This window comes from Ascidiella aspersa, chromosome 6 (assembly GCF_963924565.1).
Source record: "Ascidiella aspersa chromosome 6, kaAscAspe10.2, whole genome shotgun sequence".
Taxonomy (NCBI): domain Eukaryota; kingdom Metazoa; phylum Chordata; class Ascidiacea; order Phlebobranchia; family Ascidiidae; genus Ascidiella; species Ascidiella aspersa.
The window spans coordinates 17,845,612-17,873,200 of record NC_139452.1 but is presented as its reverse complement, the minus strand read 5'-3'; the positions used below and the strand labels follow the sequence as shown (position 1 = coordinate 17,873,200).

The 27,589-nt window shown below is 36.9% G+C and overlaps 2 protein-coding genes across 2 annotated transcripts in view; one reads left to right on the top strand and one right to left on the bottom strand.

The window, feature by feature from the left end:
* Nucleotides 1-11,285: 11,285 nt before the first annotated feature.
* On the top strand, nt 11,286-20,754 carry LOC146140576 (uncharacterized). The gene is made up of 7 exons (XM_083392655.1): nt 11,286-11,695; nt 12,041-12,160; nt 12,501-12,564; nt 13,304-13,436; nt 13,665-14,034; nt 14,438-14,791; nt 19,248-20,754. The coding sequence occupies exons 1-7, from the start codon at nt 11,286-11,288 to the stop codon at nt 20,752-20,754; spliced, it is 2,958 nt and encodes a 985-aa protein (XP_083248781.1).
* Nucleotides 20,755-22,138: 1,384 nt separating this feature from the next.
* The window catches only part of LOC146140571 (AP-1 complex subunit beta-1-like), a 70,070-nt gene continuing 64,619 nt past the window's right edge, over nt 22,139-27,589 (bottom strand). The window contains exons 19-23 of the mRNA XM_083392926.1: nt 26,314-26,440; nt 26,005-26,089; nt 24,827-24,925; nt 24,427-24,587; nt 22,139-22,837 (exon numbers count right to left, since the gene is read on the bottom strand). Of these exons, the coding sequence (XP_083249052.1) occupies nt 22,763-22,837; nt 24,427-24,587; nt 24,827-24,925; nt 26,005-26,089; nt 26,314-26,440 (547 nt within the window). The 3' untranslated portion in view covers nt 22,139-22,762. The remainder of the gene's footprint in view (nt 22,838-24,426; nt 24,588-24,826; nt 24,926-26,004; nt 26,090-26,313; nt 26,441-27,589) is intronic.

Below are 27,589 nucleotides of genomic sequence, written 5' to 3'. Positions count from 1 at the left end.
AACGCGCATTCTAATGGTATAACGTTAATTCACATATTATTTTTTTAAATGAAATAGCAACATTGCATTTCATTTAGCAACTTATGATTCAAACACTTGGCGATTTACATCTCTACTTTCAATTTTGCAAAGCTACTTGGTGATTGTAATGACTACTATGCAATCCATTTGTCCACTTTGTAATTCACATATCTTATTTGTGATTACCTAAACAAATTTTGTTTACAACTTTCAGACATGTAAAAGTAAAATAGCTTTTGAAACCACAACTAATAAGACAGCAACTCAATTTTACAACGTTCAACACGTGATTTTAACGTGACAATGACACAATTGTTTTAAATTTGCGGATACGGCGCGTACAAATCAAACAGCATAACGTCGAATGACATCTTTGCGTTTTTTTATAACATGTTGAATTGAAGAGCAACTTGGCGAATGGCATGAGAAAAAGGCAAATAACTTAACAACTTGGCGCATTGCTTAGCATTTTTAGGATTTTAACATATCAAATGAAACGCCTAGTTGACGCATGGAGTGGCTACTTTGCGAATCAAACAGCAACATGACAAATGGCATAGCATGTTTAAGATTTTAACAGCATGTCAAATTCAACTCCTAGTTGGCGAATTTAATGGCAACTTTTCAAATGGAATGGCTATTTTGCGAATCAAACAGCATCTTATGGATTTTAACAACATTTTGAATGTAACGTCCAACTAACAATTTAAATTGTCATATTTATAATGGAATGGCTTCTTTTCGAATCAAACAGCCATATGGCGAATATGATAATATCACGATTGTAATGGCAACATTTGAAAAAAAATTAGTTCAAATATATCAGCCGAAGCCCAAAAGGTGTCGTACCATTGCATGTCACGGCATGTTAACTCAAGTTTTTCGCGCTTCTCGCGTTGAGGCCGAAATGAACTACAGCAAGAAGACCGAGATAAGAACAACATCAACGTCAGAATAAAACACAGTTCGGAACAAGACCAAAATATGACTAATATCGAATAGTCGTAGTACCGTCTAAATCGCAATAAGTCCTAAATTCGTCAAAATAAGACCTAAATCGCAAGAATCAGGCCTAAACAACACTTTACCTAATCCTTAACCCCACCCCTAAATACATCACTAACTCCCCTAATAATTTCAACATTTATCCATTTTCTAACCCCTCCCATTACCGACCAATATTCCCAAAAAGGACCACAAAATCCGGTGTCAAAACACTAAACTGGGACGTCCAAACGTCGTCCTTAAAACGGCCGATACCACCGACGGCCCTGATCGACCCATACCCGCCTCCTATAGTTTTAGACGTTATTTTGGCCATTTAGGCCTTATTCGGATGAATTCAGAGGGTATTCCGACCGGTCTTGTAAGACGGTTTAGATTTTAGATCTTATTCTGCCGTGGATATTACTGCGTATTTGGCTTTATTATGAAACTGGATGGACCGACTAACATTTTTGTAGAATAGGCGTCATTGCAACTTTTCGATGCGCCGCAAAACCTATTAAATTAAAGGTGTGACATCATAAGTATTTAGGTCTTCTTCTCACGGATTTAAGACATATTCCGAGTTAGAAGGTACTACTCTATTTGATATGAGTCCTATTTTGATCTTATTCCGAACTGTGTTTTATTCTGACGTTGATGTTGATCTCATCTCAGTCTTATGGCTGTAATGCATCTTGGCCTTATCACGACAAGCGCGAAAAATTAAGTTAACATGCCGTATCATGCCATGGTACGACACCTTTGGGCTGATATATTTCCTTAAAACGGTCCGCAAAAACACACAAAAACACATACACATCTTGCTGAACATGATCGGTGCACAAGCGTGCGTTCGATGGATGTTGAATGCGACATTAGACGCGATTACAATCTAAGAAAACAATACAAGATTAGGCCTGCATCAAATACTGCGCGTTCTACACGTTTTGATGATAGTCGAAACATTTATTTAATTTTAAAATAAAGGCTACTGAAAGTGAGACTATACAAGTAGTGGGCCGCAATGCCACCCGCCGCAGGTCGCGGGCTGGACATCCCTGAACTAATTTTTTTTCAAATGTTTCCATTACAAATACGACAATTAAAATTGTAAGTTGGACGTTACATTCAAAATGTTACTAAAATCCATAAGATGCTGTTTGATTCGCAAAATAGCCATTCCATTTGAAAAGTTGCCATTAAATTCGCCAACTAGGAGTTGAATTTGACATGTTGTTAAAATCTTAAACATGCTATGCCATTTGTCATGTTGCTGTTAGATTCGCAAATGAGCCATTCTATTTGAAAAGTTGCCATTAAATTCGTTAACTATAGGCGTTTCATTTGACATGCTGTTTAAATCCTAAACATGCTGTGCCATTTGTCATGTTGCTGTTTGATTAGCAAAGTATCCACTCCATTCGTCAACTAGGCGTTTCATTTGATATGTTAAATCCTAAAAATGCTAAGCAATGCGCCAAGTTGTTAAGTTATTTGCCTTTTTCTCATGCCATTCGCCAAGTTGCTCTTCAATTCAACATGTTATAACAGGGGTCGGCAACCTTTTTATAGTCGCGGGCCAAAACAAAACTCAGAAATGTCTCTTTAGGCCGTACAACCTGTATACTAAGAGTTGTGTTAGTAAAATGTTAGAACAACAGTAAATCAGGCGGGCCTTGGGTCTATTTGCACTTAAAAACGTGTTTAATTATATTTAAGGAGGTACTAAAGTGTTGACGCAAAGCGCATAAAAAAGCTTTGTTTGGTTTGGAATTCGAGTTCACACGTCGTCATCCATACTACTAATGAAAAGTGTACTAAAACTACTTTGAGAGAACGCGATAACATTTAAACTTAGTCTAGCTCAGTGTTTGTTAACCTTTTTAAGCGAGGGCACACTTGGCGAGCGAAGCGAGCGCGATTTTTATTTTTGTTTATTTGTCCGCGTCGCACTTAGCAGCCTTCCACGGCACAACGGTAAAGAAGCGCAGAATTTAGTTCAAAAGACAGCATCAAAACGTAAACAAACCGGATGTGGAATGATCATTCGCGCGAAGCGGGAAAATTTTTTGAACTTAAGTAGTTAAAATGTATGTGAAATTGATTTGTGTCTAATTTGTCAAAGAGGCGGCGGGCCGGATGAATTACATCGGTGGGCCGGATCCGGCCCGCGGGCCGTAGGTTGCCGACCCCTGTGTTATAAAAAACGCAAAGATGTCATTCGACGTTATGTCGTTTGATTTGTACGCGCCGTATCCGCAAATTTAAAACAATTTTGTCATTGTCACGTTAAAATCACGTGTTGAACGTTGTAAAGTTAAGTTGCTGTCTTATTAGTTGTGGTTTCAAAAGCTATTTTACTTTTACATGTCTGAAAGTTGTAAATAAAATTTGTTTAGGTAATCACAAATAAGATATGTGAATTACAAAGTGGACAAATGGATTGCATAGTAGTCATTACAATCACCAAGTAGCTTTGCAAAATTGAAAGTAGAGATGTAAATCGCCAAGTGTTTGAATCATAAGTTGCTAAATGAAATGCAATGTTGCTATTTCATTTAAAAAATTAATATGTGAATTAACGTAATACCGTTAGAATGCGCGTTTACCTAATGAAACCTTATCATCAAAATCCATAAAATGGTATTTTTGCGGCTTTGGCTTTCCATAGGCGCGCACTACCGCACCTAATTAAATGATTGTGCCTATGCGATGCGTCGCGCCATTATGCGCAGACGGAATGGGGAGAAGAAATTGTTTGGTCTCACAAGACAAATCGTAGCAAGGGGGTAGCCATTTTATTCTCAGAAAATTTAGCATATTCTATTAATCAAACGACAGCCGACACATGCGGGAGGTGTTTGATATCAACCATCAAACTTGGGAATACAGATTAAAACTAACTAATATTTACGTGCCAAACAATGATCACTGCCTTTTTTAACGACTTTTTTACAAACCTTATCATAGCTACTGACGGCGATATGGTAGTAGGAGCTGATGTTAATATCATCCTAAATGCGAGCTTGGATAAAAGTCATGGACCCCCGCATGCAAACAAAAGATCACGGGCCACTGTGCAGGCTCACATGTATTTACTTGAGTTGCATGATGCTTTCCGCCATGTGCACAGGGCAAAAAGAAAGTACTCGAGAACTCAAACAAAGCCATTGACAGCGACTCGTGTAGACTTCTTTCTAACTTCAAAAACATTATTGACTAACGTTATAGACGCCAAAATTGTCACAGGTATTATGTCCGACCATAAATCGTAACGTTGTCTTTAAATCTAACTCCTAATGAACACGGTAAGGGATAAGGAATATAAGTTCAACACTCGCTTGTTGAATAAGGAACAATATACTGACCTAATAAAAAAATATCAACGATTACATAATAACCAACTCGGCAAATCACGTCAATCCCCATGTTAGGTGGGATGCTCTTTAAGCTGTCCTTCGCGGCGTTTCGATTGAATTTAGTGCTAGATTGAAAAAAGAAAACACTGCTCGCCAGATTGAACTGGTGAGAAATATAGAAACGCTCAAACACGAAATAAGTCGAACCAACAGTCCTGCTGACCCGAGGCTTGCGGTTAAATTATCACAACATAAATGCACATTGGATCAACTAGTAGAAAACCAAACGAAAGGTGCGCAGGGCGCGTTGGGCCGAAAAGGGTGAAAAATACACAAAATTTTTCTTCAGAAAAACGTCATGCGGTTAAAAAATCGATCAACCGTCTTAAAAATGATGACCACGTCTATACAGATCAAAAAATAATTTTAACAGAGTTATCACGCTTGTTTGGAGACCTATACAAAAGACACAATACGAAACGCATGCAATCACAAATCGACCTTAACCTGGCAATCCTGAACCTTTCTAAATTAAACGCTTCCCAGCTATAGAAACGACCGAAGAGCCTATTTTAACGGCCGAAATTAAGAATGCGGTTAACACAATGCCTATAAATAAGTCACCGGGTCTCGACGGATTACCGGTTGAGTTTTACCAAAAGTTTTGGCCAGATATAAAATCTTTGTTTTACGAAGCTTGGGACTGAGAATATCAGTCAATTTAGGCAGAGTCAGTCGCAAGGGGTCGTGACCTTAATACCGAAACCACCGAAATACCCCTTACTTACAACCAATTGCCGCCCTGTTTCGTTACAAAACGCTGATTAAAAAGTCATCTTCAAAGTTATTAACAACAGAATTGAAACATATATTGAACTGTTGATTAATCAAGATCAAAATGGTTTTATGAAGAGGAGGTAGGCTACATAGGCGATAATCTCCGTATCCTCTTTGACATTATGGACTCCTGCAACTTTTATGAAATTCCAGGATCGGTACTTAGCTTGGACATTTACAAAGCGTTCGATACAATAAGTTGGGATTTTATTTATTCTGCTCTAAACGCGTTTGGGTTTGGGGATAAATTAATAACTGGATAAAATGTTGCTACTCTCGACCAACTTGCAGAATAACAAATAACAATTTTTTTGTCGGAAGAGATTATGATAGAACGATGCGTCAGACAAGGTGATCCCCTATCACCAACACTGTTTTTACTATGTCTGGCGAAGGCACTGCGCGAAGATGCTTTTCAAGAAATAAAAATAAAACACACCGAATTTAAAGTGTCCCTCCTCGCTGATGACACGTTAATATTTCTTTTCCGAAACACGGATACTTCTGGCGTACGGTAGCTCATCAGAAAACAAAGTTTTCCTTTTCAGCATTATAATGTATAGCTTAGATTTTGCTTTATTGTTGTCTAAATTTCAAGAAAGCGTCTGCTGAGAACCACCTGATGCCATAGACAAGTGTTTTTTAATCTTTTTCAGCCGTGTCCCCCTTGGTAATTTTCCCATGCCTTGCGCCCCCCTTTCTACGAAAAGCACTTCGGCATTTTTAATTGAATAACACTTAGACAACTTGAAAATAGTTTGTCGTCGGTCGCGAAAAAAATTGGGTTTAATTGGCGCTAAACTGTAAATTCAGGAGGATTTTTTTTCCACACAGGCTAAAGAATGTGACTCCATTTGTGGGGAATCATTTAGTCAACCCATTTTAGGCACAATAAGCAAAACAAAATAGTCAAGGGACGACCAACATATATGCTGTATAACAACTAACGTTTAAAGAAGTTAAAATGTTTTATTTAGAAAAAAATAAAATGTTTACCACTTTACACACAAGCCAGGATATTACGCTATCCGTAACATTACTTTTTAGTAACATGGTAAATTAACTTTTTAAATCATCGGCAATAACACGCGGCTCAAGCAAATGACGCAGAGTACAACAAAATAATATGTTATAGTGAGGCCAGCTTGATGGAATCTTACATTTTGTTTAACTTATGCTTGAGAATGATTTGGTCCGTGGAATACGAATTTGTTATGGACACAGCGCCTTTGCAAATGTACGGCCTAATATTGTTGCTGCTTTCACGAGGGCCGCATCCTACTTTAATTGTAGAAAGTATTTACCCGACTCATTTCATTCACAACTAGACGAAATACCCGGCGTTGCCCTGGTAAATAGAATATATACCAGTTATTTTTACTGGGTAAAAGTTAATTACACCACAACAATCACCATAATGTACGAAGTCTACCTGAATTTTGTCTGGAAAAACTGCTGGCCCCATGTTATATACCATGAAGATGGAAGATAAATGTGGTAATCAGAATATTCCCAAAAAGTAATGTTACGGATAGTGTAAGAACTTCCTATAAGAGGCATAACTAATGCAAACATATGTTTGTAATGTCATAACAAATTTGCTTATTCCTAAACGTTTGCACTGCGTGTCACTAAATAGAAATTTTAAATAATGTGAAGTGTTTCAAATCATGTCATATCGTGTGTCTAAAAAAGGTTAACCTAATGTTTCCCCACATTCAGAGTAACACCCCACAGCCTGTGTGAAAGCGGCATTAATAAAATGTCGTGTTTAATATGTGACTTTTTTGCGTGGCTCTAAAGATCTAATTCTTGGTTTCCGTAAATTGCCATTAATTTATGCATTTTGTTAAAACAGTGTAAAATAACGTATAAAAAGTGGTTTTGTGTCTAAAATAGGTCACTAAAGGTAAGGCGCGAACGCGCTCTGACCATTCAATTACGAATCACGTGTTACCAGCATTGTATAATCTTCTTCCTGGAGCCACAGGTTATAGCCGATAATTAAAAAAATACATTTAACATCAACCCACTTTGCAACGTGCCATTAGGCTTAGGCCTCAATCACTGTCACAATATTGTTGGGAAGGTTTCTTGTACGATACCGTGCATGTTTCCTGATGTTTATTCAAAGTATGTTTATGAAAGTGAAAATTGCTAAACCTTTGCACTAAACGACAAATTAAGCTGCGTCCAACGTCAGACAAACCCGTAACCCGTTGAAAAATATAAATTGCTTACTCTGAAAACTGCGACAACAAACGCGTTTATTTTCGAACTCTGCCATTGTTAAACTTAAGTCTTTACTTCAAACGTTGCACACGTTCGTTAACATGAATTTTAACATGTGATGTGCTTTCTACTTAATCCCGGTACCATACTTCTTCGAACGTAAGTAAAATCTCGCTTGAAACTGAAAATTGGCTACTATTTAAACCTGTGCAAGGATTAAATAGCCAACGGCTAAGCACGTCAAACATATTTTAAGTTGAAAACATTAAAACTTATTTTGCATAAGGGCAATATACCTAATTTGATTTTGTATGTCCACGCGGGTAATTGCGCTTGAAAAAAGGTTTTGCACGGTTACGTTAAGAGGTTTACGATTTGTCGAGCGCGCGCCTGGGGAAAGGCGAACACACGACGGGGAGTCGCCGCTCCTTTTGTTAGTCAACGACGACGTTGCTCTGCCAGCGACCGATCGGGCGAACATTTTACAGACAGACATCTCACAAATCTTCTGTTTTATATATATTAAGATACAGAACATTACTTTCGGTTACAATTTAAATTGCTTAGACAAACCACCATTAAAAATAGGCCCCTGAAATATACGCCCTGACAAAATATAAAACAACCGCAACCCCGTTAACTTAATTATTTGCATTAAATTGTTTTGTATTAAGTCTACATTAAGTTTATTTGCAGTTTTCAATATGCGTCCCGGATTTACGTTTCTAAAAAATGACAAGCCTATGTATGTGACTTTTTAATTTCTTGACATATCACCACAGACCACCTGTGCAGTTGTCGCAGACCACCAATGGTCCGCGGACCACAGTTTGGAAAGCCATGGCGTAGTGGGCTGGTAAAAAACGGTACGTTATACCTGCAAAACCTATTTAACCGATACGCAGTTCCGGCAGTTGATGTAACGAACTCATGCAAGATGCACCCTGTTTACTTAAAAGGTAAACTAAGGAAAAAAGCGATATGAAAAATCATTATGCATGCTTGCGAGTACTATTGCATCCCATAAAACAGCATTTAAACTTTACACAGCAAACAGGAATACAACTTGCACCACGACAGTCAGGCAAAAAAGAAAGACTGCATTTCTCAGAAAGTTGGTTCACAGCGATTACAGCACCATTATCTCATAGAAATCGGTAATTACTGGCAAATGCGATGTAACATTGGTGGTTCAACAAAAGCTTGTGATGCACCCTTGTATGCCTTTTCGTACTGGTGCACCCCATACATGCATATCATGGAGAGTTCGTTCACAGTCACTAAAATCGCTCGAAACAGGGTTGGTTGGTGTCACAAATTTAATTATTGTAACCTTTTGAAGCATAACTTATGTGTTTGGCCGCGGGAACTGCCGTTCGGGTCGGCTACCCACCGACTTGTTTTTTTGCGACAATTGTCGCAGACTAAATGGGGACACAATCCCCAAAGTAGCTGCTAAGGATAGGAATGACATTACTTTCTCGCGCAAGGCGTTTATTGGACAGAACGACAATCAGTATACGGCAAATAACCATGCACACCAAGTGCTCGCATAAGGCTACAGCTTGTCTCTTACCAACGAGATTGCAAACTGTGCTCAAAATGCGTCCGATTCTCTCGGTATCCACCCGACGAATAACAATGCAACACAACGCAATCCAAACCAAAATCGCACACAAAGATATCACGCAGCGCTGGAAAAACTGAGACTGCGAAATTCGGATAAAGTCCTATCCCTAAGAGAAAGCCAAGTCGGTGGGTAGCCAACCCGAACGGCAGTTCCCGCGGCCCAACGCATTAGTTATGGGTATTTTTGTACATTTCGCCAGGGGCCAACACGTAGTACAGCTTCCTGTCATAGCACTTAAAACCTACTAGCCGTCCCACCTATATACGCTAAATTATAGTATGGCCGCTTCCTCCTCGATACCGAACAGTTAATTAACACCTAAACGAGCGACATTATAATGATAAATAATATTGCCCACGGCTATTCCAATGTCTTCTTCATGCCTTTGTACTGGTAAAATAGTCCTTTCTAGATTGTAGCCATCACTTTTCAGTCGTTTTCAACCTGTGGCATAAGCGTACCACATTCGTTTATGGCCATTTTAAACATCAGTAAATTTGAATAAATAGTTTCGTTTATAACCAAGATAGACAGCAACAGTAAACAGCCACTAGGTGGTTGGCGACAATAAAAGGCAGTGCTGTAATAACTTAGGTCAATGACTCCACTGTCACTATAAATAAATGACTTGACTTAGACTTAAGTCATTGTGTCAAATAACTTGAGTTTAAATTAAGTGTTTTAACTAGAAAATTTTCAATGAAGTTGGCTTATTTATCTCAATTATTCCACATAAAACACATTTTATGCTGTATATTGCGTTTTCGTTATTTTTAGTGGAGTTTTTGCTCTTAATCCAACAAGTTGCCAATTTTAATAGTAAAACGTTTAATTTATTTTGTTCATGACGCTTTAAAAATGACTTGACTGGGACTTGACTTCGGCATTTGATGACTTGGACTGGTACTTTACTTTTAGCAAATTTTAGCAAAATACTTGACTTGAACTTAAGTTATTTCACGTTTATTTTTATTTTTTGAACGTTATAGTCAATTGATAGACCGCGTGTGATAAAGCGTTTTTTAATATAAAACCGAATAGGAAGTATGTTTTTGAAGAAAAAGTAACTATATAATTGCGCACAGTGCTTTAAAAGGTAATTTTTACTGTAAAAAAAAAACAACACTATATTTCGGAGAGCATTGTATTCAAATTAAAAAATAACGTTTATGAAAAACGTTAATGTGCCAGTGATAATAAAAGAGCGTTTTTTAGAACTGAAATGCTTGCACTATGGAATGCAAGGACTATGGTCATAATTTTTTTTAACGTAAAATACGATGTTTTGCCATTTGCGCTATTACTTAATGATGGTACGATTAGGTAAACCCAATTAAAATAATCCATACTAATTATATAAAATATCAATAAATTGTGGCGCTTCTAAATTCGAATTACAAAAATAGTGCATGGAAAACGAAAGGTTAGCCATCCCGGCACTACAGTAACGTAAAAACCATATACCTAAATAATAATAATTCAAAAATAAAGTAAATTTAAAGAAAAAAACAAACTAAAAACAACATTCCTATCATGCAATATGGAACCTGACTTTTTACCAACTTTCATTGTCCAAACTGGATAGTCAAACAAAAGTTAAAGGAGACTGTGCTAACATTAGATATAATCGGTGGTATAGTTTAACGATGTATTCTGCTAGCTCGTATAATACATTATTTCGGAGCCAAACAACATATGAATGAAATGTTGAAAAAATAAACTGCCTACTTAATATTTAAAAAAAAAACCTGGTCGACAGATCAACAAATATTATAGGGAACCTAAACAAACGTTTGTTCGTCGAATAACCTGCATTTTTGTAGTTCTTCAGGTTTTTAGTTTCGATAAACAATCATGAAAAGCACACTAGGGCTACAGGTCTTCTATATGCTTACCGTTTTTTTCTATTTCACGTCGTCTTACGAAGGTATGGGCAACACCTAACAATTTCGCTATCCTGACGAAGATATATAAGACTGTTAGACAAATAATCATCTAGAGATACTTTTACCTATATTTTTAAAAGTATGTAGCTCGGTTTTAATAATTTATAAAGTATTCCGATGTATTCGTTGAATTGTGGTTTAACGCGTTATATATGTCTGTATCATCTTTAATTAGTTCTGGTTGTATTCAACTAGTTTTCTTTGACAGCAGACAACCCGATAAGCAATCCCGGAACACCATCATTTTACCGTTGTGGGTTGTATGACTGCAACATGACGGACAACAGTTGCAATGCCACCACCGGACGATGTCATGAAGGATATCGCACTTGCTGTGACCTATCTTGTCGACCCAAGATGGCTCCATGTCCGGCAACAGGGGAAAACGTCGTAAGAAATTTTACAACTAACCTGCAGAAGCTCAACTCCAGCGCTTTCGAGCAGAAACTTGAAATCGCCAAGCAGAAGATTCTAGCGTTTGCAGCAGCCACACCATGTTGGCCAGCAGTGCGTTGCAATAACGACACGTGTTTGCCAGAGTACTTAAACTGTTCAACCGGCCAGTGTGTAGAGCGAATGTCACAGTGTGTGATGTTTTGGGACAAAACTACCTACGCTCGTGACCGACCGAACACAACTTGCTACCCTCCAGAGCTCTGCTTCAGAAACAACTGTGTCTTCAAGTAAGGCGTGGGTTTAACGCTACAAACCCGTGAGAGTATTTACAATATTATGACGATTATTGTTTGAGACAACAAGTACAATATATCTTTAAAAAAGTAGTTTCTTTAACATGACTTAACCTAGATCTTTAAATAAAAATTCTAACAATATAAACCTGTGAGACTTTTACGTTTGGTATTGACAATCTATCTTGGTAAAAAATCACAGGTTTTTCTATTTTTTTAATTTCGCAGAGAAAATAACAAAAAATAACACTTTTTAAATAATTTAGGGCAACAGTATTTGCTCATGTAGAGCACCAAACAAGTTAAATTATCTGATACAATATATGTTAACATTCGCAGCTTCTGGATGTGCGATGATGGAGAATGTGTCCACGAGAACGTCGTTTGTAGGGGTGGAAAAGATTGCAGTGATGAAAGCGACGAAAAATATTGCTCCGGGAGCTGTTTTCCTCCGCCAAGGTCGTTTTATTAAATGTTTTATTATTTTTTTTACCAATTTTTATTAGTCACAAAGTTCATATATGTGTGCGAAAAAACAATACATAAAAATGTTTGCTTTGGAAGCTGTTTCCTCCGCCAAACGTGATTTTATTGTATGTCTTATTATTCACCAAGTTGCCATTTGGGTCGCAAGAGCAATACATAAAAATGTTTCCCTATGTAATTAAAATAACATGTAATTGCTCTAGAACTTTTTTGTTTGGTGGGGAGGGCAGTGTTCGAGGGGTAGTAAGCATATAATAACTTAATTATCAGTATTTTTGGAGTTTGCAATTATTGGTAGGCCTATATTTTTTAGATGTACAAACGACTCTTGCAGTTACGGTTATTTTCAATGTGGAGACGGAAAGTGTATCCTACAGGTAAAGTATTTTTTGCAATTCAGTTTATGCTCCATATGTGAGCCCATTCAGTTGCAAAGAAAGTAATCTATAATCATGTCTATGAAATCCTAAAAACCCAAACCTCGTGTAATTAGAGTGCTTGGCAAGGCCATCGATAAGGTTTGTAAACCTCAAAAAAATATAAGCCTACGGGTACATCTGTTGTTTCGCATAAATTATTTTTCACTGAACGATATTGGGTCTTGTTTTTAGTAAAATTTTAACGAATTTGTGGGATTCTGACATATTTCTAACTATGACGTCAAAGTCATAAGACACAATATTAAATTTTACACTTTTCGTGGTACATGCTTTGGCAAACATAAATTTCTAATGTTTTTAACCCTGAATACACCAAAAAATACTTAAACCTTTAAAACAGCCTTTTGTTATGTTACGACCTCTTCAAATCGTAAGTTTATTTTTTTTCCTCAGAGGCTGTTGTCGTTTTATCGCCGAAAATAATAAAAAAAATCTGTATTTAAGTTTACAACATTTGTTATGTAGTTCTGTATGACTTTGTTATTTGACGTCTTACTAAATACTTCAACTATAATGATTCAACCTTTATCTACCATTCGTCTAAACAACGTATAGAACTAACATACAGAAACTGAATATCATTTGTACGAAACCAAAGTTTTACGGTACAGTAATGGGCACCCCCTTTGGTGTCGTTAAGATTAAGGTATTTTTTTTAACTTTTGAGCGTGTTTAGGAAGAGGTGTGTAACGCTATAACAAATTGTGCGGACGGATCAGACGAAAGAAATTGCTCCGGAGCATGCTGGCCCCCTAATGCATGCAACGAAAATGGATCTTGTCGACCTGGATTCTTTGGATGTGATAAAGGCAATTAATATAAATAAATAACATTAAAACAATACAGTTTTTTTATATAGATATTTTCCGATAGAAGGTATTGTGCAACTCACACGATTAGCGTACAAATTTAATGAACTACCGTACATCAATCTCACCATAAAACTTTTTGTTCATCCTGCCATAGGACATACCATTATTTGTAACACATGAAAAAAATAATTTTGATTTTTTAAATTCTGTAATTATCTTAACAAGGTAAATGTATTGCTTCGTCACACGTCTGCAACATGAAAAACGACTGCTTGGATGGAAGCGATGAAGTAAGGGTCGGACATGGATTCAAATGCGTTATTGGTGCGAATTACGACACTTGCGTATTGCCACAGAAGCATTTACAAGACAGAACCATGCAGTGCAAAGATCATAGCGATCGTTGTCAAGTTAACGGTATTGAGCTATGCTTTCAATGCTTGGACGGACTTTTGACTATAGCGGAGAGACAAAGATGTGATGGAGTGATCGACTGCTACGACATGTCGGATGAGTGCTTTTGTGAGGATCATATGAGTGCCAAAGTGTGCCGCTCGCTCTGCCTTAACATTAACTCAGTTTTCCACAAAAATGGGTAGGCTGTTATTTTTGGCAAAAAATTGTATAGGGTGTCTAACTCGAAAATGTTAAATTTGTTGATCCCACATCGTTGCGCCTGAATTGTAATTGTTATAACTCGAACTTTCATTAGGGGTCCAAAAAATTATCTCGTAACAGTTGGTCCAATTACAACCACAACCCTGGGAAGGCGTGGACATGAGTATTTTATTGTTTTACCATTTAAGTTGTAGCCTATTATGCGAACAGGAACTTTTTCCTGGCCTGAATCAAATAAAATTTTTATGGTAATTGTTGACATACGGGTTGATGGCAATTCAATGGTGTATACAATCTTATTATTTTAAATTTAGGAAATCCTAACGTCGTTATAAAGTTAACTGAATATTCCTTTTCAGAAAACGAACCTTTCAAGAAAGCCTAAGTAACACAATACCACCATCTTGTGATTGTCAAGTGGGTAAAATTTCGTGCGGAGTTAACGGAAGCTGCATTAATCCCACTCAAGTATGCGATGGTATCGTCAATTGTCCAAGTGGCTTGGATGAAAGTAACTGTACTCAAAAGGCTGAAGCCAACTATAAAACAATTTTTTGTCCCGGTGATGTCATCGGAAATATTCTCAAAAAAGCGGTGCTTTGTGATGGAAGACCTGAGTGTTTCGATTTCTCAGACGAATGTCACGGATCGTGTGCAGAACCGGCACCTTACTGTATCTTGAAGGCCCGCTTTAATTCGATGTTCGGACCGTACGAGTTTCTTTGCGACAATGGGTGAGTTTTTACTGATCTACTCGGCATTGGTTTTAAGTGTGGTTCCTGTGTTGGATATAAAGGAATTCTATCAAATTGGTTAAAAGCGCTAAAGCAATATAGGCATATATACTGCTACTTGTAGCAAACTGAAACGCACGATTCTCGAAGGGTTCATTTTGCATGAAAACAGGTTCGTTCAACATGAAAAAACTTAATACAGTGACAAAATGATCATCATTATGCTTCAAGTTTAGGCTGTCCTACGCTTTATCCTAAAATTATACATGTGGCACTGTGCAATTAAGTACTGAAAAATGTGTTTTTTGTTTATCGAGTTCCGACTTTCAATGTTTTTTTGGTGTTTGGACCAATAAAAAAGAGCTACTACGTAGGCCTACTTAACACTGTTTTGTGGGCATTTTTAGCTCTTAGTCTCTGAACATATAGGCTACCATTGTATGTTTTTTGTTTATTAAACTACATATATTAGCAGACATTTAGTATAACAGCCATTTGGTATCACACATTTAAGTATAATGAAACTATTTTAAACCATTTTTGCCAATTTAAACAAGCGTTTTATTATCCCGCACCTAGAAGCTCTGTGTTTTTAAGGTGTTTTGGGGGAATGAAACGGTCCCCCAAATTTCTCCAGCGGTTTCCCAAATTTTGGACTTGCAACTTTTTGGTATTTAAATGAAACACTTGCGGTCTCTTAAAACTACTTAGCGGTCACCCAAACCAAACCTTAAAAAAAACCTGGCCTAGAAGTATTCCTATTACATTCAGGCTAGCGCGGGGTGACTCGGACTTTTTGTCATTTGCGTGATCCATAATGTTAGAAAATATGACCACTGCGTTGTGCGCAACATAAACACATTGTATATTTTTTGCGCTTCGCTCGAACTTTCTACTCAGTGTTTATGAAGCCGTACTGCTGTGGGGTCACATGGCCCTCACAACATGTCTGTCAAAATCAGGTTAATAAAAGCCAATATTTTAAAGGACGAGCAAAGTGCTATACCATGGCGTCATATCCCCTAAATTAAGACAATTCTACGCAAATATACGAATTCGCTCGTTAAACAATTGCGCTTCGCTCATTAAAGAATTGTCTTCGTCTATTCATGTTGTCTCAATGATTTAAGATTTATTTTTCTGCAGGTGCTAGGCGCTAGGTTTTTTATTTCGGGTAAATTTTATTTAGGGATTATAGCGTAGAGTGGTATGTAAATGTAGTTTTAGGGTTTTAGTCGTCTTCCATCCTGGTCAATTTCAATTCAGTTGGCAAAAACGCTTAAAATCTATATTATCATTATTTTAAGTTAATCGTATTATAATATTAGGTGTATAATTAAACAAATAATACAAGTTAACGCTATAAACGTTTTGTTTGTTTTTCACGGATAAGCAGTAACAACTAACATTTGTGGGGTAGGGAAAATTTATACAAAAAAATGTTTCTTGGTAAAATTGTTGATTGTATTTCAAATTTACATGAAAATGTTGTTAAAGTTGGTTGTATATTTTAACGGCTTGGCGTTGGGATGTATTTCTTTGTGGGGGCATACAAAAATAAAACAATTATAACAATATATAAAACATAAACAAAGATAAAAGGCCTATTTTAAAGGTTTGATAAATTGCCTATTTTGAAGGTTTTAATATTGGAAACTAAAGTTCACTATTATTCGGGGGGTATAGGGGTTATCTATAATATTGTTTTATTAGTGTCAAAAATTAGGAAAAAGGATTTGTTTGAAATCTTACTTTTGCGACTGAGCATTTTGGGGTTAGGAAAAACATGGTTCGGGGCGTTTAGGCTAAGCTTTTAAGGGGGTAAAAGAAAAAAAATCACAAAATAATTTTGGCGGGAAATGTTGTTTTGTCAATATTCATTTTTGCTTTGCTTTGCTTGGGTATAGTGTGACGTCATCGTATAAGTATGTTTAGCTCTATACCTTCACCTAGCGGTAGCTAAACTTTTCATACAGAATTCGTTACGTATTTGATATATCTCTAGCTCGCTGTGATTTTTAATAGACTGTTTATGTGTATAAATAGCTTTTAAATCGTTAAACATTGGTGAGGAAGATTTATAGAGAGACTATGCACCTCGTTAACATTATTAATATACAACATCTAACGCTTTGTTTTATTGTTTTTTGCAACGCTGACGTTGGTTGAAATTTAGTTTTATGAATTACGACCCAGTGAATATATAAAATGTACAGTAATGTATGGAAAATGTTTGCCGACTGAACACGGGTCATTTTGGGTTACTAATCGAAAATCGAGACTGTTCCGCCTAAAACTGGACGGATGGTCCATAAATTAAAAATAATTGCTGTCTTAACCAGCAAATATCATATACCAACAAATAAAGTTTAGCCGGCCAGTGATTCTTTGTAGGGCCACATGAAACCTCCAAGTCGTTTCATCTGCAAGTCGAGGGTTGGACACCTATGATCTAAACAAAGTCTAATTTATCCATTTCATTTTTCAAACATATTACGCAGGTAAATATACAAGCATTGACAAAACATTGTTTATAAGGCGTTTGAGAACGTGTGTCGCCAAATTGGACCATAAGCTGAAAGACATCTCACTAGTTTCCTTAAAAGTAAGCCTTCCAATGTCAATTAGTCTCTTTCTTTTAGAGTTGGGTGTTTGTTTAGTGACGGCAAAAATAAAAATAAAAAAAATAAAGAGAATATTTAGAATGCAAAAACATCAATAAAAATGTATTGTAAGGAATTTTGGCTGCTCACCAAAAGCAGGTAGGCTACACCTCCATTTAGATTCTCTTTGGTCTGGCGCACTAGGGGCATGCTAATTTATTATTTGGCCTAAAAAATGTCTAAATATTACACCAACAAAGTCCTAATACTAAACCAAGCATCTGGCAACCTTGCCTTTAAGAATTTATTATCCCAGTTAAGTTTAAATACAAAACGAAATTATTGATCGACGCCCTTGGAAAATTAAAACGACGCACCCATGGTCGGCGCGACGCACAGTTTGAGAACCTCCGGTCTAAACCACAAGGAACAAACCAATGTGAAATTTCTATTTGAAAGTGTAACCCAAAAATTTTAGTAAAACAACTCAAACATGCTTGATGTTGGTTGGTCATTTATATATTTCTTTGATCAAACCCCTAACGCTACGCATTTACAATAACCCAACAATTCTCTCGCTGAACAGAAACATATATCGCGGACCTGGGTTTGCTCCCCCCTACATGTTGGTGCGGTTCTTTGTTTATCCTAATCGGGTTTATGACTGGTTTTAAACTTTAGTTTATTGTTGGTAACAATTGGAGGGCTTATATATAGGCTATGTATATGTAATTAAAAATATGTTAAACCTTTAAAAAGATGGGCCCCTACAATTTTCTGGTACAATTTTCGACTGAACCAGTTGCGCTTGTTGTTCTTATTTACCTTTCGTAAGTTGACACTAAATAAAGTGGTGGTAAAGTAACCAACAGCTAATCTCAATATATCCGAAGTCAATTATTCAGCCTACGTCGTCATTAGCATCATACCGAATCCAATTGGAGCTTTTCCACACATCGATTGCTTGGCATCGAGCACTGTGGGAGGGGGACTATGGTTTGGTCATCCCCACATATACAGCAGTGTCGGGATTACCTATGTAACTACACTTTAACATATTAGCATTAGAGCGACAAACGTCAGTTCATAGCCTATTTAAGGCTTTACACACACTCCATTCCTCATCATGGTCCAGAGGAAGTCTTTCGCAGGGTACCTATATATGTTGTATTAATAATATTAAAACTAGTAACATATAAAACTCAATTGCCATAAAAGCACACCCTGGAAATCTTCCCTGGAACCTTGGGGTTTCGTCAGTTCCATAAACGAGTGACATATAAATAATTATAGATAAGTAGCCCTTATCGCAAAATTTAAATCTAGATTACAAATAAATAGTTTCTCAGGTGTGCGCCCAATGTCCAATGTTCTGCAACCTTTATCGCTATATAAAAAAATTTAAGCTAGATGTTTGGGGGTAGAAGAAAATTAAAAAAAATAAATAACTTGTATAATTAAGCCCGGCGAATTATCCATAAAATAAAAATTGTACAACTTTAGTTATTTCTAATTTCCTTAGAAATAAAACAAAATAAAACTAAAAAAACACCTAATTTATTTAGATTGGGATATCGTGAAAAAAGCCTGCCAAAATGTTGTTGTGACAAAAATGATGGCTCCAATTATGTGCTTCAAATAATAAGCATTGTTTGGCGCTTCCTAATGGCACGTTAATATAGTGACATAATATAATTAGTGCAACCTTCCTTGAGGTTATTTTGTTACCGATACAATGCACAGAGTTTTGGTGCATACACAGAAACATTTAAAATGTATTTTAGGAATTACAAGTAAACTAAGCTTCCTTCACGTTTGACTTTTAGATAATTTTGACGCGTATTTTTAAACAGTACACAATTCCTGGACGCTTTGGAAGTGTGCGATGGCCAATGGAGTACTTGTTCTCCGCGAATACCAGAAGAGGAGGTCGGGTGTCCATCGCGACATTACTGCCTAAGTGGTGGGAAAATCAGCATTGACAAAAATCTGCTGTGTGATGGCACACCACAATGTGACGACAAATCGGACGAATTGAACTGCACGGACCGGTTCTACTGCGAGAGCGGCACGCCTTATTCGGTTTCGAAAAGCAAGAAAATGGACGGTAAGCCTGATTGCGTAGATGGAAGCGATGAATGTCCGCGAGAGATGGATAATGACGCCCTTTCATCACGGAAGGAGCTCTTGGGTGCTCTCGGTTTTCGAGTCACAACGTGGATCATAGGAACCATTGCACTTGTAGGAAACGCCGTTAACTTCTTTGGTGCGGCTAAAGCACTTATTTCCAAAAAGAACATGAAAGGAATATCAAAAGTCAATTATATCCTCCTTTTGAACCTAGCTGCGGCTGATGGATTGATGGGATTTTATTTGATAACACTTTGCGCCAAGGGACTGGGTTTTTCGGGAGAATACTGTCGATACGACAAAGAGTGGCGAACTAGCACTATATGTTCAAACCTCGGAAGCCTGGCTTTGACCTCTAGTGAAATGTCAGTACTTATCTTGGTCAGTCTGACAACACTGCGTCTGTACTCCATTAAACGCCCAATAAAAGCACAGCGGGCCACCGTTAAGTATCCTGTAGTGATAATTATTTTAATGTGGTTCGTCACTGTCGTTCTTGCAACATTGCCTAGATATGAAACACTTTCTGACTACTTTATTTCTGATGTTTGGATGCCTGTCCCCTTTAAGCAGTTTGATTCAATGGATAAAAACGCCATGATTACATTCGCACAACGACTTTCTGTGATTAAACCAACTAACCAATCACCACCATTCAGTTCGTCATGGTACGATCTTACAGCTTACTTAGATGAACAATACTCGATCAAAACAAAGGGTTTTCTGGGCTACTTTAGTCATAGCAGCGTTTGTTTGCCTCGCTTCTTCGTTTCTGCTGGAGAGCCTGGGTGGGCATATTCGTTATTCATTATCCTCTTTAATTTTCTTGCAGTTTGCTACGTTTGTTGCGCTTACATCTGGATCTCGCGCACCACCAGGCCTAATTCGAGCAATAGACACAGAGCAAAGCAATTACAGAAGATGAATGGGCGTATCACCCGCATTGTTCTCACTGACTTTGCCTGCTGGGTTCCAATTTGTTTCATGTCGTTTCTGCAACTTGGCGCCGTCCAGATTCCAAATCAGGCATACGCCTTCAGTGCCGTAATTCTGCTTCCTATCAATAGCGCCCTAAACCCATTCCTCTACTCCGACGTAAGCGTCAGTTCACTCACTCCACTCAAATTTGTGAACAAAGTAAGTGTTAAAAAAGAACAAGACAAACCAGCGACTCTGTCGCTTTCGAATCTTTCCAAGCAGCGAAAATCAGTGGTGACAGTTTCTGCATAAATTGTTTTATGTCAAATGACGAAATACATATAGTATATTATTTTCTTTACAGGAAATGTGTTACATTTGTATTATATTATTTATGTAAACTGTATTATATCTACCAAGGCGATGATTACCAATAAGTTTCAGCACGAAATGGAATTAGGTATTACAGATATATATTTTAGGGGCGGATGCCTCATTGCACCTTCGAAAATGATACCTTTGGCAACGTAAACGATATAAACGCGCTTGTTTCTCTTTGCGCGAATAGGTAACATGTTTGTGAGGTAGTTTTTGTACTGAAAGTAACACCTATCCAACCTAAAACAAAATTAACGTATAGCCTATTGTGTGGTGACTGGTGTTCTTAAGGTTACTTTTTTTATAACCTGGCGTTTAAATGTACTTTGTGCCATCGCAATAAGACAGGGGCGGGCAACATACGCCCGCAGACAGTTGCTGGTCTTACATCATAATGTGGCCCGCGGCCACTGTCTGCCGCAATCCATACTACTTGCTTACTACGTCAAATAATAGTGACTGTTACAGTTATTCTTTGGTTATTTATTTTCTATTTGTTTTTAGATTCTTTGTTTTGGGTTAAAATTAGGATTTAGAAGTAACAATTGGCCTAACTATTTTGCCAAAAAACGTAAAGTTAACAAGGAGTGTCACAAATTTTTAAAGGATTAAATGCCCAGATACTTTTTCACTCAATTCGGCAAAAAAACAGTATTTTTGCTGTGCAATAAAAGTGTTGCTGTGTTTAAACAGTACAACAAATACGATTTATTTCTTGTATAGGTGGATAAATACGCGATTAATATATTGAATCAAGAATACGGCCCCAAGTGCTTAATTTTACCATATCCGGGCCGCCGACTGGAGAAGTTGCCCGCCCTGCAATAAGATATAATTTTGGGACGCCACGTTTTAAAGTAACATTGCTTCGTCATGTTATGGGACTTCAGCCATAAGACTGAGATAAGAACAACATTAACGTCGGAATAAAACACAGTTTGGAATAAGACCAAACTAAGACTAATACCCAATTGTCGTAGTACCGCTACCGTCTAGATCGTATTGAGTTCTAAACAAGTCGGAATAAGACGTAAATCGTCAAAATCAGGCATAAACAACACTTTACTTAACTCCGAACTGCACCCTTAAGAGCATCACTAATTCCCCTAATAATTCTAACCCCAACCACTACCTACTAATAACCCCAAACAGTGACAAAAATCCGGTGCTAAAACAGCGGCGCCCTAACCCTAACGGCGCCGGTCAAACTAGGGCGAACAAATGTCGACACCAAAACGGCCGATGCCTGACGCATGGCACCCAATCGTCCCATAGCCTGTACCTACAGTTTCAGACGTTGTTGAGACGATTTCGATCTTATTCTGTACTGAATATTACTGAATATTTGGCTTTATTATGTCGTTGGTCTTAATACTACGGTTTTATAGATTTTCCTGATATAGGCATTGTTGCTTTTTAGGGCTTATTGTGTGTTCCCCATGTTATGATGTAACTTTGCGACGTCATCTGTAAAAATTCACCCCTCAAACAAATATCCTGGATCAGCGCCTGTTTTCAGTTGAATGCATTTTATAAATTTGTCGTTTATATGTTGTACATAATAATAATCATTTACAATCTGTGAAAAAGCTTAAACAAGAAATACATACAAAACCTTTGCGATCGGGCTACATTTATTATAAGTAATACGTGACAATACGCTAACCATCAATCGACTCTTAATGAGTTGCCGCTCGGCTATACAAGTACATCAGCTAATTTTCAAGATAACAATAGGTTATATGTAATGGAAGCATATAAAAGATGATTTCATGATTGGTAGACAGCCAATAACGCAGGCAAATGTGGATAAATTCGACAAATTGCAACTGGAAAATGTATATATGTTAAACAGACAATCAATGTGGCGAGTATACGATCTTTCACATATATTTATGCAGTCAGTGTGTGTTGAGATGAATTATGATATAAATCTTGCTTCTTAACTACGGATTATCGCATCGACACTGACATGAACCATAGGTAGTACGACCACTTGGCGGCATTTGTACGCAATCTGTTAAAATAAATTTTCTTTGATATAAGACTGTATTCAAGGAATAAAACTTAACCACACCGAATTTAAAGTGTCCCTCCTCGCTGATGACGTTAATATTTCCCAGAGGCGAGCAAATTGATTTTGATGGGGTATTTCGTGTTATTAATCTGTTTACTGATATGTCAGGTTGCGCAGTCAATATGGGAAAAGCCCTTGCGTTCTTTGTAGTTCCAAAACGGTTAAGTGAACAAAAACCCTATGCAGACAAAGGTCTGGCATGGCCTAACACGTCATTCCGCTATCTCGGTGTTGAAATTCCAATTAGAGATAGAAAACAGTTGTTTTCACTAAACTTCCTAAATTTTATTGGAAAGGTAAATACAATTTCAAACATATGGTCGTCCCGCGGTCTCTTGGGTCGTATATGTATTTTAAAAAGCCTTGTAATACCAACTAAAAAAAAATTGTTTGAATTTATCTGGGGCTCCAGTTGGGAAAGAGTTAAAAGAAACAAACTGACTGCGAACATTGAAAAGGAGGTGCAAATATGTTAGATGTCGATTCCTATATTTTAGCTTTAAACCTTAAATGGGTAGCAAAATTTTTGGATGTTAACTACACAGCCCCTTGAAAACTTTTAGAAAAAATTAGTTATCTATAATGCAGCTAGAGTGCTGGGTTCGAGGCAACCTGGGAATAAACTCAAAACAAAGCAAAAAAATCGTCCCCCTGCAAACAATACGAAAAATAATATCAGTCCTCAGAGCCATAATCCAAATTGTGCATCTACGTAAAACGCACAGCAGGTCAATGTGGGTCTCAAATAGCGTCAAATTTAAAAACCAAACATTTTACTTGAAGCCTCTCATCGATGCGGTAATACTCGAACACTCAGACTTACTCGATTCTGAGGGAGAATACCTTAAGTATGACCAATTGGCAATACATACGACTTTAAACCGAATAGCGAAGACTTTAAATTCTTCATTAAAATGATTTCTGCCTTACCACCCGAATGGGACCATACTGACGACGTTTCGAAAACTAAAGTATGTTTAGTTAACAAATGTACGGAACTATTTCAAATATGTCACACTCCAAAGGCTTTTTACAATAAAATTAAGCAGTATGCATCGGTTACCCCGAAAAAGCAACAACAAAAATTGGGAGCGCGCTTCGTTATATACCGTTATAAGTATGCAAAGACATTACCGACGATTTCTATGTTTGTTTTTATGATCAAGCCTGTAAAACACTCTGAGTATATCTGTGCTTAAAATTCTACAAAATCTCGAAATTTATAAAGTTAACTGGGCTGGCCTTTAGCCCAACCTGTCGCTTCTTGATAGGTGCTATTTTTTATTCTCGTCCGCCTTTCTATTTTGTTGTTTCAGCGTAATAAAAAAAAGGCTGTATCGAATCCGAAATGGTTTGACCATTTGAAACGCGATATATAAATACAAAAAAATAAATTTCGCAGCGGGACAACACTTATCAAATAAAATCATTTGTAAACACTTAACAAATTTTAGTTTTACTAGTTTTAACTTAAAATTGCTTTCTTTAACAAAGTTTTAGAATGAATATTACTTGTAAACATTACTTACATTGTAGATGTTAAAGGGTGCACTAGGGGCGACCTTGAGCTCCATGAGAACCCACATATCACGGGGTAGGAGTAGAGACAAGTAAACCATATCCTTGCCCTCAACAGTTCTTTTGGCGATAGTGAATATGTTATTCTGGCGAAGCTTTGCTATTATCGCGTCTGAAGTAACAAAACAATTCTTCTTTGTACATAATTTTTTTACTGTTTATTCTTACGCACAAGTAGACTAGGCAGAATTAAAAGTAAACAAACCTACAAACACTTCACAATCATTTTAGGTTGAATATAATTATTTTATATTAAAAGGTAAACAACTAAACATAGATTTACCGATAAAGAAACCTAAACAGTCCATTGTTCCAACCTCATGTTTTTTTTGGATGTTAATAATGACTTACCAGTTGTAATGTTTGGTAGGCTTCCAAGGTTTTCAAGCGCAAACGACTTCTCATTGGATGACGGTATATCCTTCCATGTTGAAAGAAATATCTTTCGATCTATTAAATATATGAAGGAAGCCATCTTTAGTTTTAAAGAGTTTTGTGCAGTATGGCAAAATGCTGGCGATGTCGGCCGAAGCATTAGCCAGAAAACCCGTAAAAATTGGCGCACCAAAAATTATTTTTTTTCTGCAAAAAAAGTGCGAAAAAGTATGCTTCGCAGGGAAAAGGCAGTTCTAGGCATATAAATTGTTTATTATTTCAAAAAGTACCTAATTTCGATCATCGAATTGTTGCGTGTTTGCAGTTTTACTTTAATTGAGAAAGTACTCCTATATTGACAAAAGCAATCACGATAGTAGCCATTCCAGTTAAATGGACAATCATAAAATTTACATGGGAATGTCCAGGAGGTGCCAGGCCATGCTCCTCCACCTAAGGCCTAAACTATGTTTTTCCCAGTTTAACCCAATAAATGCTATTTTTGTTCACGCTTCGCAAAATTAAACTGGTTTTGAGCTGCATGTTTGCACACTAGTTTTCCCAAAACCACCTTATCTATGTAACAAGAATAGCAGACGAATGCACCAGCGGGTTGTTTTTTCGCATCATCCCTATGTATTTGTTAATGTCACAAAAAAAAATTATTGGCGGGCTATTTTCCTTGTTTTATGCCCCCAAATGCGTATACTTTCGTTAGGTGAACACAGCATTTAACATAAGGGACGAGCCCAAAACCCGAAGAACTTAGGCAAAAATGCTTGTCATCAGAAGGCAGGCAAGATTCTCCCAACAAAACCAATGATTTATATGACATCTCTAAGAGTGGATTGTTGTATATCCACCCTATTTTAGTTGCGGTTAAAGTCAGAAAGAGTTGGACTTGGGTTGTTTTTGATCGACCCTGTATCCCTGCAAATACCGGTTATTTATATAGATCGGTTAACAGTTGATATAATCAAGCGAAATGTGGCTGAAAATATATGTAGAACTTTAACGGGCCGTCGACATTAAATGTATTGCTTAAAACGCTGAACAGAATATCGTCTAGTGACGTTAGTACCTGTAACTATTTGCGAATTAACAATGGTGAACTTGCGAATTAATTTATTTATATTCAAGAAAACAAAACTTACCCATTTCGCCTTGCTCCAGGAATAGAATGTGGACTGGTATGAGGGTCGAGAAGTAAAATACGTCGATGTTATTCTTAATTGCCACCTGTCAGATGTAAAAACAAAATATATTCGTCGGGTAAAATTCAACGCAAATTTAAAAAACTTATGGTTACGAATAAAAATTATGCCAGGTGTATTCTTACATTTTGAAGATAGGCTAAGTGGGCTATTTTGGTTTGGCTCAAGGAAATAGTTTCCTCCAAACACAGATATGAATATGTCATTCACGCTTTCGCAAAACTTAACACTCCGGACGCCAGGGATTACCTGCAAAGTGTTGGGCGGCTCCATCCTTTGTACAGCCCCGTTAGTGTTCAGCGGTAAGGAAACATCGAAACTCTGGTTGGGGTGAACTGTTGGCACATTTAGAGGAATGTTCGGAGTCAATCCAAAACTGAAAAGCAAAACGATAGATGCAAACAAATAAACACAGGTAAGTGTAAATATCGTTAGACGTTAAGCAATAATTTTAAAGTAAAAATTGGCAGACATTAAAAAATTCTGCAGTAATAGCCAAGTTCTGTTATTTGATGTATCAAATATTTCCCTTTTAAATAAATGGCAAAACATATCTATAAGTGTTTCCGCAGCAAAAGTATCAAGAGAGGTCATTGCCACGTAAAAGACAATAATTCAAGCAAGAAAATATATCGCAGAGGTATGTTGTTGCGTCACGACAGTTTTTTGTGCCATGCACAGACAACACAGAGTGCTAACAGCCGCAGGCTGGCCTTTAATTATTTTAAGATATCAAATACTGTAAAGAAAATGACTTTTTGCTGAGGCGAGGCAATCGCAGTCGAAATCTCGTATAAACAAATTACTTGTTGAAGTTAGGTTTTCAACAGCACGGCACACCTTAAAATGTTTCACAAATCGATGACAGATTCTCAACAAAATTATTAGACTTCAAAATATTGACATCACACGTCTTTTTAGAAATACAGAACAAACAAGTTTAGAGTAACGGAAATAAAAACTGAGAAAACAAAAAAATAAGTACGTCTTAGGAAACTTTTTTTTGAATGTATTGTGGCAATTTTTGCAAATGTTGTGTTCGTGATTGCAATGTACAAATATAGTAGAACCGGAAAACTTGATATGGCATTTATGAAGACACCAGGTAAACAGCACATAATCCAATCATCAATCCTGTTCCACAAAACAATTTATTTCTATTGAATGCAGTCGATACTTTTAAACACATTGGTTGGTAGTAGTTTAGGTGCTTCAGGAATGCACAAAAATACCAACAAATGAAACCCTAAAATGGAAATGCAATTATGGTTACTTTTGTACTCTTCCGCGGCCTTGCCAAAACATGAAATATATTTTGCATAAGAATCCATTGCTAAAGTTTTCTAATGGATGTCAATTTTCTAAGAAGTTGCAATTGCACAATACATTTTGTCAATATAAAGTTGTTTTAAATAATTACAAAATAAAACTATAGATAGCTAATATATTCAGTCTGCATCTAAGACAACAAACCTCAGGGAATTTTATTGTCTGACACTAGTAAAATAACCTGTTACCAGATTTT